Source organism: Gobio gobio (genome assembly GCF_949357685.1).
Source record: "Gobio gobio genome assembly, chromosome: 4".
Taxonomy (NCBI): domain Eukaryota; kingdom Metazoa; phylum Chordata; class Actinopteri; order Cypriniformes; family Gobionidae; genus Gobio; species Gobio gobio.
Window position 1 is genome coordinate 31707988 of NC_137100.1, and position 13442 is coordinate 31721429.

At 38.1% G+C, this 13442-nt stretch overlaps 1 protein-coding gene across 2 annotated transcripts in view; it reads left to right on the forward strand.

Annotated features, from left to right (window-relative positions):
* The window catches only part of fam222ba (family with sequence similarity 222 member Ba), a 65843-nt gene that overhangs the window by 39317 nt on the left and 13084 nt on the right, over positions 1–13442 (forward strand). For both annotated transcript variants that reach the window (XM_079814765.1, XM_079814764.1), the window contains exon 2: positions 12559–12745. In XM_079814765.1, coding sequence (XP_079670891.1) covers positions 12664–12745 — 82 coding nt within the window. In that variant the 5' untranslated portion in view covers positions 12559–12663. The remainder of the gene's footprint in view (positions 1–12558; positions 12746–13442) is intronic.

Here is a 13442-nt window from a genome sequence, read left to right on the forward strand (position 1 = left end):
TGTATTTGATGGTTTAGTCGCGCAAACGAAGCATATGTGCAAGTCAGTCCGTTTCGCAGTGCGTACACACACACACACACACACACCCGCACACCCGCATTGAACTTGGAAACAGCGTCTATTGCGCGGATTATTGTGCTTTTCATTTAATCAAACACGTTCTGCAATTTAGCCAAAGTGGAGAGTGCATTTGACAACAATCACAGATTGTGCTGAATCTGACGTTAAATGCATGTTTGGGGAGAAATGACAGCGCGCGCTATGAAGGGACGGAAGTTGTGCTAGACGATGCGCGAGCATAATAGTTTTACCTCATATCTTCTTTTTATAATCCTTGGAAGAGAAAATAAAATAAGATTAATATCACAGCCCTGTGATATTGTATAAGTGTAAGCAGACTACATTTTTGTTATCTCTGGCCATCTTCGATCTCTCTCTCTCTTGTACAATGTGTAACGTTAAGTGAATGTCGTGATATTACTGATCATGTGAAGATTTTGCAGTGGCGCTGAAAATCCAGCGGCGGCGCTGCGCCGCTGTGAATACATTATATACAACAAATTTTCACAATTGCTGAAATTATCACACACAAAGAAAGCGTGCCCCAATGTAGTGCACCCTAGTTTGAAATCAAGGACTTAATGCTGAACTGTCGACATCCGATTCGCATGGACACTGGTGTTCTCAACACTTTCAAAATAAAAGTCCCACACGCTGACAAAATAAATATCCTGCTTCTGAGAAATTTTGACTGGTCATTACTTCTGGACAAAAATAACGCAGATACTTGGCAAGGATTAAAAGATTTCTTGTGCGCGTGCGTCCAACACGTGTGTTCACGGATCTAGAACTATTCATGGTATTTTGAAGTGCCAGACATATTACTATCTCATAATGTGAGTCTCCACTCTGAAGTGTTCAGACACTGAACAAGGGTTCTTTCTTTCTTTCTTTCTTTCTTTCTTTCTTTCTTTCTTTCTTTCTTTCTTTCTTTCTTTCTTTCTTTCTTTCTTTCTTTCTTTCTTTCTTTCTTTCTTTCTTTCTTTCTTTCTTTCTTTCTTTCTTTCTTTCTTTCTTTCTTTCTTTCTTTCTTTCTTTCTTTCTTTCTTTCTTTCTTTCTTTCTTTCTTTCTTTCTTTCTTTCTTTCTTTCTTTCTTTCTTTCTTTCTTTCACTATCACATGCTATTTAGCTGCATTCTCTATGAATGCTAATATCTCTCAAACTGAGATATGTGCTTAAAATTGACTCTGTTATCCCAAAAAACTCTCTCAGAATATCTCTCCCATAATAAAAATCGAGAGCGTGTCGTTCAGGGGATGTGCTTAAGTCATCAGTAACACGCTGACAGCAACATGCCTGCGCATCCTCAAAACGCAGCTACAGCACAATCTATTCAGGTTGTTATAAATTGATGCTCTAAATGGGCCTGCGCTAATGTGAACGTTTATTTACAAGCAACGTTGCTTTCTCTCTCTCCCTCCTATTGAGCCGTTCTCGTATTCAAGGGTAAAGCTCGTCTCTTTTGATAAAATCAAAATGTAAGCTCTCACCTCCCCCCCGCCCACCTGATGTCCTCCTCCATAGTCCTCATAAATGATAATCACAATCTCTCCTCTCCACTCTTCCCCTGAAAAGTCATTTCACTCAATAGCTTTTTGTGTTCCTGGGAAACTGTACATGCGAGCGTACATTGGATTTCTCTCTCTCTCTATTGTATGTGTATATTTTAGTGTAATTAGCCTGTGTTTTTCCTGAGCGTAAAGGCCAGTGTAGGCAGATTGTCTGAGCTCCATAGCTCAGCCCCACCAGAGCCTGATTACAGCTTACCGTAGTCATTTTCTAAATAGCTCACTTCCACTCCACTTTCCTCCCTCTATCCTTTCTTCTCCCACATTCACCCTCCCATGCACACAAAGAAAGAGAAAAAGCAGTGGAGAAAAGTCTTTTATCAGATGCGGTCTGACCCAAACATCGAGAATCCAGACTCACTTTCTCTCTTCCTGTCTTTCTCTCCCTCTTCCAGATTCCAGAGTTTTTCCACCAGCTCTGATATGACAGAGGTCAATTTATGTGCGTTTTGACTTTGGAGCAGTTTTGACTGTTCTGATGGAACGTTTGCTCCAAATAGTATAATTTTAGGTACATACGATTAAGAAGTTTGGGGTCAACAATATAATTTTTTATTTTTTTTATTTTTAAAGAAGCCTCTTTATGCTCACCAAGGCTGCATTTATTTGATCAAAAATACAGTAAAACAGTACTGTAAAATATTTGTACAATTTAAAATAACTCTTTTCTATTTTAATATATATTTAAAAATGTAATTTATTCCTTTGATACGTTATAAATGTCTTTACTGTCACTTTTGATCAGTTTAATGTATCCTTGCTGAATAAAAGTATTAATTGAATGGTAGGTCATAGGACCGTTTAAAATGTTAATGCATTTTTATTCATGCTACAATCATAGAGTATGAAAAGATTTGTTAAAGATTAGGCTACATTTTTTAAATTAAACTTTGAGTAAGTATTAGATCTAAATGTAAAAATAAGGGCAATGAGCATGCACAATAACAAATAATTTAACTATCAATTATGAACACTTCTACATTTCTGGTTGTAGTTTTCTCATCTCTGTGTAGATATTTTCTTCTAGACAGGACTGTGTGAGGACAGAGAAGAAATCAAAGATTCAGGTTGAGAGAAACTGATGATTGTACCATCGTCAGTGAAAAAATCAATTGAAGAAAACGAGGATCAAATATCAATCATAAGTGAACTTATGTTTCATTCAGTATTGAAACGTAATGCTAATGAGAGTTTGGTGTCATTAAAGTTGATTGTTTTACACAATATTTATGTGTACTTTTTATTTTTGTACTTCTTCGAGTATTGTGCCATTAGCTTAGCAACATGCTAATGACAGACTCTTTTGAAGTCAGTTGAGTTGAGTGTCACATGTGGAACGCTTCCTCAGAAGACAGCAGCCGGTTTAGACAGAAGACAGTGAGGTAGTTCACTAGGTTTCAGAGCTCAGGTATATCTGATAGAGAGCGAGTATGTTTATATCGCGCCCTGCTGCGTTTTTAGTGCACTGCCAGGATTTTAATGAGCTGCCATCATGACCTTTCACTACATACTAACTCTTTATTTCTTGCTCTCTCTCTCCCTCTCTCTCTCTTTGTTTGGCTGGCCTTGTGCCGCCCTGTCAGAGTTGTTTGGTTCATAATTGCTTCTTGTCTGAACTGTTTGTCTGCTTATACATGTTTTAATACATTGTTTTCGTGTGCAGTGAGAGGATGTAGTACATGGTTGTATGTGTGGTTTCTTACCACAAATCACCAGGCGCTATCCATCGCTGTTGCTGATTCAGAGAGGGTGGAATGACTCAAGCTGCCATATGCAACACATTGAGACCTGGTGAAATAAAACAATTTGGGTGTCCGACTGTCCGCATCAGGCCAAAATGCTTCACAAATCACAGCCCATCAGAGGATATTTAAAAATCTAATTAAGAGTGCAACAGTTGGGTTCAAGTATAAAAATCCCATTAATTGTCTCCAGGGGAGTTGTGTTGATCCCGAGCTTGCTTTTTCTTGTTCTTCTTCATTTTTAATAGCAAAAATGCATTCTGTGTGAATGGTCCCTTACTGTACGCTACTTTTATTCGATAGTATATATGCTTCTCAATGTGCCATCAACGTGCTTTGTCAAAAACTACATTACACCTAGGTTCACCTTTGCTAGTACCAGGCTGGACCTTCTTTTGCCTTCAGAGCTGACTCACGTCCATGATGCGAATTTCCTGTTCCATCACATCCCAAAGGTGCTCTTTATGTAACACTTTATGTATAGGAAGATGGTGCACACCGATTACTTATGAATGGGGTAGAGTGCAACACCCAATATGGCAAATAAACCCCGCCTTCTAAATTAAAGAGCCAATCGCTGATTAGTAAAGTCATCGGGTCACAGCAGCTGCCGTTAGAAGCTCCGGTTGCTATAACTTTGTCCAGGCTGAACATTTTTTTTTTTTTTTGTCAAGATTTGAGCGTTTAGAAACAAAATTTTAAGTTATCAGTAGGGCTGTGCAATTAATCGAATTTCGATTTCGATTTTTCGATTTTTTCCGTTGTCTGGGAACAGTTTGGCTTCGAGGAATCAGACGACCAGCAGAAACATGCTGCAAGATTTGCCACATGGTAGTGGCTGCAACGCAAGGGAACATCACGAATTTGTTTAACCACTTGAAAATTAAACGCTGAGTGATCTATGACAATCTAATATAGAAACAAAAACTGACGAGAGCAGGGATGCCGTGTAAACGTCCTTTTTTTCCCTTCATATTTTTCAAATAATTCTCTCTTTGTAAACTTTGTTCAATGCATGCGAGTGCTGCCATTTCGCCGTCTTCACCCGGGTTTAGTGCCAGAAGACGCGAATGAGAAGACGCGCACGCTGTGAGAAAATGTGCGTCTCACACGTCTCACAGCGCGCAAATTAGTGTTGTAGTACTCGAGATCGGTCTTGGTCTCGAGACCGGTCTCGAGACCACTTTTTAAAGGTCTTGGTCTCGTCTCGGAATCGACCATATTTTTACTCGGTCTCGTCTCGGTCTCGGACTCAGAGGACTCGGGATTTAATTTCAAGACCGGTCAAGACCACAACTGAGAGCATATCACGAAATTATTTGTTAACATCATTACTGTGATGATTAGACAAAAAACTTCAGACCAAAAGCTTGACTCGTGTCTAATTTTAAATACTTTTAGTTTTTACTCCCCTCTCCTCCCTGCGCTGCGCCGCGCCGCGCCGCGCCGCGCCGCCAACCCCCACATCGCATCACACACACTCCACACGTGAATGCTTGGAGAGCAAGCTGTGCCGTCACCGTGGCTGTTGGAGAGATGTCAGCCAAATCTTCTGTTATACAATTTGGCTACCTAAACCACAAAGAGTTCATCTGCAAAAATGCATCCAAAAGAAAACATACAGCAGTGTGTAAGTTCTGCAACGCGACGCTTACTGAGACGGCTGGGACCACGTCAAACTTCTATCGACATTTGCACTAATATGCATTAATTCACACTTAACTAATGCACAGATAATCATGAGTTAATGTATTACTAATGGTGAACTAACCCATTTATTAATGATTACTGCATCAGCAACTAATGAAGATTCAGCATGATTAATATATTAAGTAATCATTAAATTGTTATTAGTTAAATGTGTCAATGTATTAATTCCTTAATAACATATTATATGAACTAATAATGTAAAGCAACGTGTTAATTACCTCAATGGGTCAAAGCCATGCATTTCAACTTCCAGTTGTCTGCTTTAATGAATCATTAGCTAATGATTTACAAAGGTATCATTGTGTTATGACTTTACTTGTTGGGGCACATGACTATTAACTAATTCAAAATTAATTCAAAACCCATAACCACAAGTAAATATTACTTAATCAATTAGTTAATAGTCATGTGCCTCAACAAGTCATAACATAATGACACATTTGTAAATCATTAGCTAATGATTAATTAAAGCAGACAACTGGAAGTTGAAATGCGTGGCTTTGACCCGTTGTGGTAATTAATTTAAATGATTAGTTAGTATAATATGTTATTAAGGAATTAATACATTATGATATATTTAACTGATAACAATTTAATGATGACTTAATCTATTAATCATGTAGAATCTTCATTAGTTGCTGATGCAGTGATCATTAATAAATGGGTTAGTTCACCATTAGTAATACATTAACTCATGATTATCTGTGCATTAATTAAGGATGAATTAATGCATACTAGTGCACCCGTATTGTAAAGTTTTACCCACTTTTCCCATTGATCAGATTTTATTTAATTTTTCTCATTAACTACAGCTTTATGTTTTGTCCTTGGTGGCAAGCTTGTTAGAAGTGTTTTGCCACGGCAGTTCATTCAGGTCTGGCATATAATGTCATCAATGTTTGAGGTTCTCCCAATTACAATTTTTGTAATTTTTTTGGCCAAAATGCCTGCATCGTGTTAGGTGGATGGCAAACCATTGAAAAGGAGTTCTGAATAAATGGTTAAGTTCATTTCAGCTCTTAAGTGTTTATTCGCATTTATTTGCTAAAAAGATAAATTCCCACATATCAGCAATGCCTGTTGATTATTTTATCAAAACTTCTCTCTTACACACCCACACACACGAGAGAAGTGCCAATCGTATGCATATTCCACATTTTATCAGAAGTGTGTCATGCAATGTGGGGATTTGCACTGGTCTTGGTCTTGACTCGGTCTCGGCCTGTCTTGGTCTTGGTCTTGACTCGGTCTCGGCCTGTCTTGGTCTTGGTCTTGACTTGGTCTCGACCCTTCAAAGTCTTGGTCTTGTCTTGGTCTCGGTTTAGGTGGTCTTGACTACAACACTAGCGCAAATATTGAGTTCTCTTTCAAGTCTTGCTCTTGAACGGACAAACTCACACAAAACGTATGTCAACATGTCCATCTTGATGAGTATCCTAGAAGACATACCGTAAAACTTCAAATAATAGCCCGGGCTTCTATTTACCCAAATCGCCGAACTGCACCGGCTTGTATTTGAAACAGGCGTCTATAAGAGACAGGCCTTTAATTTAGTGTTGAGATGTTCAAGCATGACGGTAGGAGGTTACCACATTATATTACGTTTTATTTATAATTAATTCGAATGTGTTTAACAAATCATTTAATGTAAGAAATGTCTTAGATTATTGGCAGCACAAAAAAACGAAACGATGTGACAGCAATGGGCAGAAGTAGAACAATATAAGTTACCGCTAAAATCCATTGAGCGTATGAACTTGTTGCCTGAAACACATCAACAAGAAAGAATGAAGGCTACCCTGTAAAACAACTGCAATCATGTGATAGAAAATTACTCTATTCATCACTATCATCATCCCCGCGATTCTTGATTCAAGTTCATGGGCGAATTCCTCCTCCTCGTCGCTTTCCTCTACTTCTCCCTCTCCAGCCTCCGCTAACTCTGCCTGCCTTGCTCGCACTAACAGCTCCGCCCAGATGTGCACTGCTCTCCCTCTTTGAAACAATGGATAAGGTGAACCTCGCTTCCATCAGAAGCTACTGTCAGGCCACATACCTAAGGATAACATCCCGAAGTTAATGAAATATATCTCCTCCTTCTCCCTCACACACACAAACACACGCGCACGTCTGCGCGCAAGCATTAAAGGAATTTTTCAGCCGCTCCGTATCCAGCTTTACCCACGCTTGAAATTTGACAACTGTCAGCTTAAATGTCAAATTATACTTTTCTCCATGGTGGTATTGAGAGAATTAAGAAAAACTGAAGACTGAAAGTTCGTTAACCTCTTTGTTATGTTGCCATAGTGATGAGTCCTTCATGAACGGTTCCGTCTGTCACGTGAAATTTAATCAAAACATAGAACAGACGATCTGACGGGTTTGAGAAGATCAAATACAGCCCGATACTAAAAAACAGACCCGGCCTCTATTTGAGACCGGCCTTTATTTACCCAAACCTGTCGTCACACCAGGCGTTTAAAAGAGACAGGCGTCTATTTGGGACTCGGCTATTATTTGAAGTTTTACGGTAGTCTGAATATGCCTTAAGTGAACTTTATACAGTCGAGAAAAGACGACGCATATCCGAGCTTTAGGTATTAAAGGGGCAGTAGCCTTTACTGCTGTCTGTTTAATGTCAAACAACAAAAGACAAGGACATCACTCACCGCTCTTGATTGAATAGCTTTTGTAAGTTTAATAGGATTAATCTTTAATTTATGCACTTAAATATGCAATGTTATTTTACATTTGATACATTTCTGTACCTGAAAACTAATGTTAGACGTACCTGAAAAGCATATCTAGCCGAACCATATTGTTGATCTTATTTATTTGTGGTTATCATTTTTACGTGAATACTTTTATACTTTGATTTGAATATATGTTATATTATTTATTTTAATAGTTCAAAAAGTACAACACATGTTACAATTTTAATTGAATTGTTGAAAGGTGTATTTTTAATAAATGCAACACATTCCCAAAGTCATGTGAAATAATCATGTTACATAATTGTGATTTCAATATTGACCAAAATAATCGTGATTATGATTTTTTCCATAATCGAGCAGCCCTAGTTATCAGATGTCATTTCAAATATGAAATTTAATCGTAAAATTGGCAAATAGTTTTGGAGAGTTTGATGTTTCCCCTTTCAATGAGATGGGAGCTGGACTTGCATGCCAAGAGGCGTTTCAAAGATGGCCGTCGAGTGAAATGTCTTAAAGGGACTTTGGTATAGGGAACTCACTGTCATGTTCAAGAAACCAGTTTGAGATGATTTGAGCTTTGTGACATGGCGTGTTATCCTGCTGGCAGTAGCCATCAGAAGATGGGTCCACTGTGGTTATAAAGGGATGGTCATGGTCCGCAACAAAACACAGGTAGGCTGTGGCATTTAAATGATGTAGTGGTACACATTCTCTGTAAATCCAAAGGTGGTTGTGCATGAAAATCCCAGTAGATCAGCAATTTCTGAAATACTTAGTCTACTGAAATTCTGGACTCTGGAACATTTATTGATTTATTGGATGTGTTTGAGAAGGTAATGCCCGCTGGTTCCGCCCAGCCCTGAGACTGTGTCCAAAACCTGGAAAATGCTGCCTTCGTCCGAATCTAATGTTAGCTTCACTTCCTGTCTCCTGAGATACCTTCATCTGATTGATTTTTGAAGGCAGCATATATGTATCCTTCGCTGCCTTTGATATCCCACAATCCTGTGTGTTGCATTCTGTGACAGTTGAGCTGGGGAAAAAAAGGTGGGGTCTGAAAGTTGCGTTTGCTGGCCAGTTTGTGTGTAAATGTAAGCTTTTTCCCCTTCTGATGTCATTTCTAGCGAGAAATTACTACTGTAGTAATTACATTTTTGTTTAGTTCTCACCAAAGCTCTCTCTATTTTGCTGTAAATCAGTTTTTTGAGGGGCCTTCATGCACAAACACTGCCTTTCAAGTCATTGTCTGATAAGGCAGCGTGGCAACGACTCAGCTGCCTGTTTCAGGTGCAGCCAATTGGCTTGTTGGACTTGATGCAGTGATGCGCAGACCGATCGGCGGCTGACTTAAAGCAGTGCATGCCGGTTAAAACTTTTGTCCGACTTGAAACAGCGCCGACGCCACGTGACAGTGACATATGGCATCAAAGTGCCGTGAGAGCGATTCGAGAGCAGTCGGCTAATACAGCCGGTGCAGTTTCTCTAGATCGGCTGCACCAGACTGCACGGACTCTGATGACGACACAGCTGTTCCACGATTGGTCGGATTCACCGCATGACAGCGATCACGTGTGTTTTGTGTTTATTCTAAAACCTTCAGTTCCACTAATGCTCACAAATCTGTTTTTTATAACCGTAAAACCTCCTTTCACGTGGTCTCGATGTTATATTGTCATGTTTATCAAAATAAAACTGATCAAAAACGTAGACCCCGCTTCATTGATAGTGTAGGCTTATATGTTGAACTTTATTCTACAAACACACGCTGTATTAAGAAGTGCATAAAGTATTACTTGACAATAATGTCTCTGGAACATCCGTGTTTTGACAAATGTATTTCACTTCAGCTGTGATAAAGTATGCAAACACAGCGCGAGCGTCACTGCGGGAAGCAGAAAGTGTCCGACTTCACGTCTCCGTTTGCAGCTCCTCCCCGCCTGCATCCAGCCGCAGCCGATGTCGTACACACCTAATGTCTTGTGGTTCTGTTCTCACTGTGCTTGTCATTTGACCCAGTTTCCCAGTGTGTCTGATTATTGATTCTATTCACATGTCCTGTCAATTAACTCATTAGTTTCTGTGTATTTATACTCCCTGTTTGGTTCTGTCAGGTGTCGTACATGTTGATATTTGGATGTGTTACACCCATTATTCGCACCTGTATTCTGTGGAATATCTGATTAAAGCCCGTTTCCGTGTATTCTTCGTCTTTGTGCGGTTACTACAACACCCATACATGGCATACAGTTTGGATTGGTGGTATGGTTCAGAACTCATGGAGCGCAGCAGTATTGCAGATATTATTAATGTTCAGTAATTTAATGTACAACATAATTCAAGAAATGAGTCTGAATCGAAGAGGAATATCAGAAGGCCAAGTCCTGATAAGAGAAGGAGCTGGGGAAGGAGAATGGTAATTAGCTCCTGACTGAGCAATGCGATAAAGCTGCTAAGACCTTATGCTGTGATAGGCGTCGTATTCCTATATGAGTCAGCTGATGCAAGCTTGACTGACGTGACCTGCCAGAACTAATGCTACAATTGATAATGTGAAAGTTTGGAATTTAGCAAAGGTCACCTTAGATCACAGTGCTCATACTAGACGGGTGGAGGATGTGGAGGTGAAGAGAGATGAAGTGCCTGGGGCACAGTCAGAGCACTCTGGCTGGTATGTTTGATGTTAAATTGAAGTTCAGATTTGATATTGTGTTTTTTGCCTGCTGCTGTACGATTAGTAAAAGTGGCTTGGAAACGATAGCTATATGAGGGTTTTTTGCTGCTCTGAACACACTCGGTTGACAAAAAAAAGATTAAAGAAGGATATTTTGATATCCGGATATTCTAAACCTCACTTGATCTATTAGTTGATTAATTGATATGAATCCAAAGCTTTGCAGCTCTTATTGCTGAGTTTATCACAGTTTTTTTTTTTGTCACTGCATGGTTCTCTGCCATGCACATCATTCGTTCACTTAAATATGTGTGAAATTGCACTCAAACTCGCATTTGAATTACTGTTTGGATGAATTCCTCATGACACACTTGATTAGAAGACTAGAGTTTTAATGAATTCAGTGAAAATGTGTGTGTCAAACTGACAGATGGTTATTATCATTGCTCCTGTTATGTTGGAAAAGGATCCAAAACATGATTGCGAGTCTTTTAGTTTTGCACCTTTTCTTACAGTAAGCTTTTACTGCACACCGTCCCTTTTAAATCATGTCTTTCTGAGGGCAAAAGACACATTTTAAATTTGTTTTGAAAATAATCAAGTTGAAAACGAAATTGACAAATGTTTACTTTTTGTATTTTTATTAACCATAACGAAGACTGTAGGCATCCTTCAGTTTACAAACCTCAAATATTTCATAGACGTTTTATCAATTATTTATTTTATGTTAAATACATTTGAATTGTATAGCGAATAGCATTATGTTTTGTTTTAGATTGTATACTGTTAAAGGATTTATTCATATTTTGAATTAGCTTTTATTTTTATAACTTCACAGATTTCTATTTGCTTTTATTTGTTTTTCAGTTTTAATTTTTGGTCATTTTAGTATTTCAACATAAACTTGTTTTATTTCAGCTTTATTTCTATTAACAAAGGAAATTCATAGTTTTAGTTAACAATAACAACACAATAAAAACAATTATTGAATGCAAAAATGCTTCACAATACCACTCAATCACAGCTAATCAGAACATATCTGGTGTAAGTGAAGTGAGGTTGCTCGATTATGGCAAAAATCCTAATCAATTATTTTGGTCGATATTGTAATCATGATTATTTGACACAACTATACCAGTGAAATTGTATCATTCTTGATAGAAGCAGAACAGGAAAAACTAATAGGCTAACTAATGTTAAGTTAAAAAAACCTGAGAAAAATTACAAAAAGAAAGAAAATTACAAACAATAGGACAAATACAGTAGATACGTTTTTAATGTGTCTGTCTGACTGTATAGGATTCAGCTAAAAGCCTACTTAGAAACTGAATAAAGTAATCAAGTGAAGTTATCTTCACTGTATGAATTATATTGATTCTTATTAAAGCTACTAAAGTTATTCAGTCTAGAGCAGTGAGTGATTTTCCTTTTTCTTTTGTTGTCTGATTAACATAACTGACACAGACGCAAACAGCTATATCAGGCTGCTGTCACTTTAAGACCAAAAACACAGATCTACACGAATATGATTCCTATCCCAAAGGTTTATGTTCACTTAAGAAATAACTGACTGTGTTTATGAGAATACTCTCCATATTTTGTGGGTATTTCTATCTAGGCATGTATCAGAAGCCTAAAATAGACGTCCCTGTTTTACTCCATCTCGGAGCATGCTCACAGAAAACCATTTGGGACACAGCGCGAGTTCTCTTTCACTTTAATTCGCGGCTCAATAACACTTTTTAATATCAAGCATGTCCCACAGTAGACTCTGTTTTACAACAGTCACATTACATGATGTGAGTGGTTTGGACGTTATTCTGGTCAAAATTGGTCTGGTCTGGATTTTATCTTGATTGTTGTGTTTTCATAATGTTGGAATAGAATACAATCTAAATTGAAATTGAAAATAAATTACAGTTAATCGCCCAGCCCTAATATGAAGCAATATTTTGGACCAATGAGAGTTCACTGTGGGCGGGGCTAGCACTGTGCAGCACTGCAGAGATAGAAACCAAGTGAATGACTTGAGGTGCTTACAGTAACATCTAATTTCACTCTTTTTCTCGTTTTTTTTTTTCCTTCTCTATAGTGTGAGGAGGAGTATTTGGCCCATGTTGCTCTAGGAGTGAGTGTGTGGGTGGGTGTGGGTGTGTGTGTGTGAGTGTGTGCGTGTGTGTGTGAGTGTGTGTATGAGATGCTGGCCTGTCTGCCAGGGCCAGGTGATCTCTCCCTTCAGCTCCACCCCCACTCGCAGATGAACACTGGACTTCAGAAATGTAAGTACAGACACTAAAAAAAACAATGTTCAATGTTCTGTCATCATTTACTCATCACTTTTTATGTGGACCATAAAAGAAGATAATAAATAAATTAAGCAGAATGTGCAGCTCTTTTCTGAATAACGAGAATGCAAGGTGACCAGGGAAAGTAAATCTCCATAAATGACAAAAAGCAGCATAAAGGCATCACAGCAGTAGTCCAAATGAATCATGTGATGTGTTCCAAGTCTTTTGAAGTTAAATGAGAGTTTTGTGTGTGTGGAAAAAAAGACAGAAAATCATTATCCACTGATAATCTACTGCAGCTCTCGGATCTTAATTACTTTTGTGTATTTTCAGAGAGATTGAGTGAATAACGACTTGCATTTGGTTTTGATATTCCTCATACAACTGTATCACAGTACTTCAAAAAATAAAGCACATCACTCTTTTTTATTGGAGTAAAACAACATCACTCATTTTTAAAGATTTACAAATACAGCAGGAAGTACATTAGGCTAAGCAGGGGAAAAAAGCAAAAAGATAGAAATAAACAAACTCAATTTTTTTACAAATATCAACAGATTTTGCAGCTTTTTTATTTTTAGGTATTGTTGAACCATTTGCCTTCAAAATGAAAAACAATTGTTTATTTCCCCTGTTTTTTGTTTACAATTATTTATTGATTTAGCTCAAATATGTAGTAATTAATTAC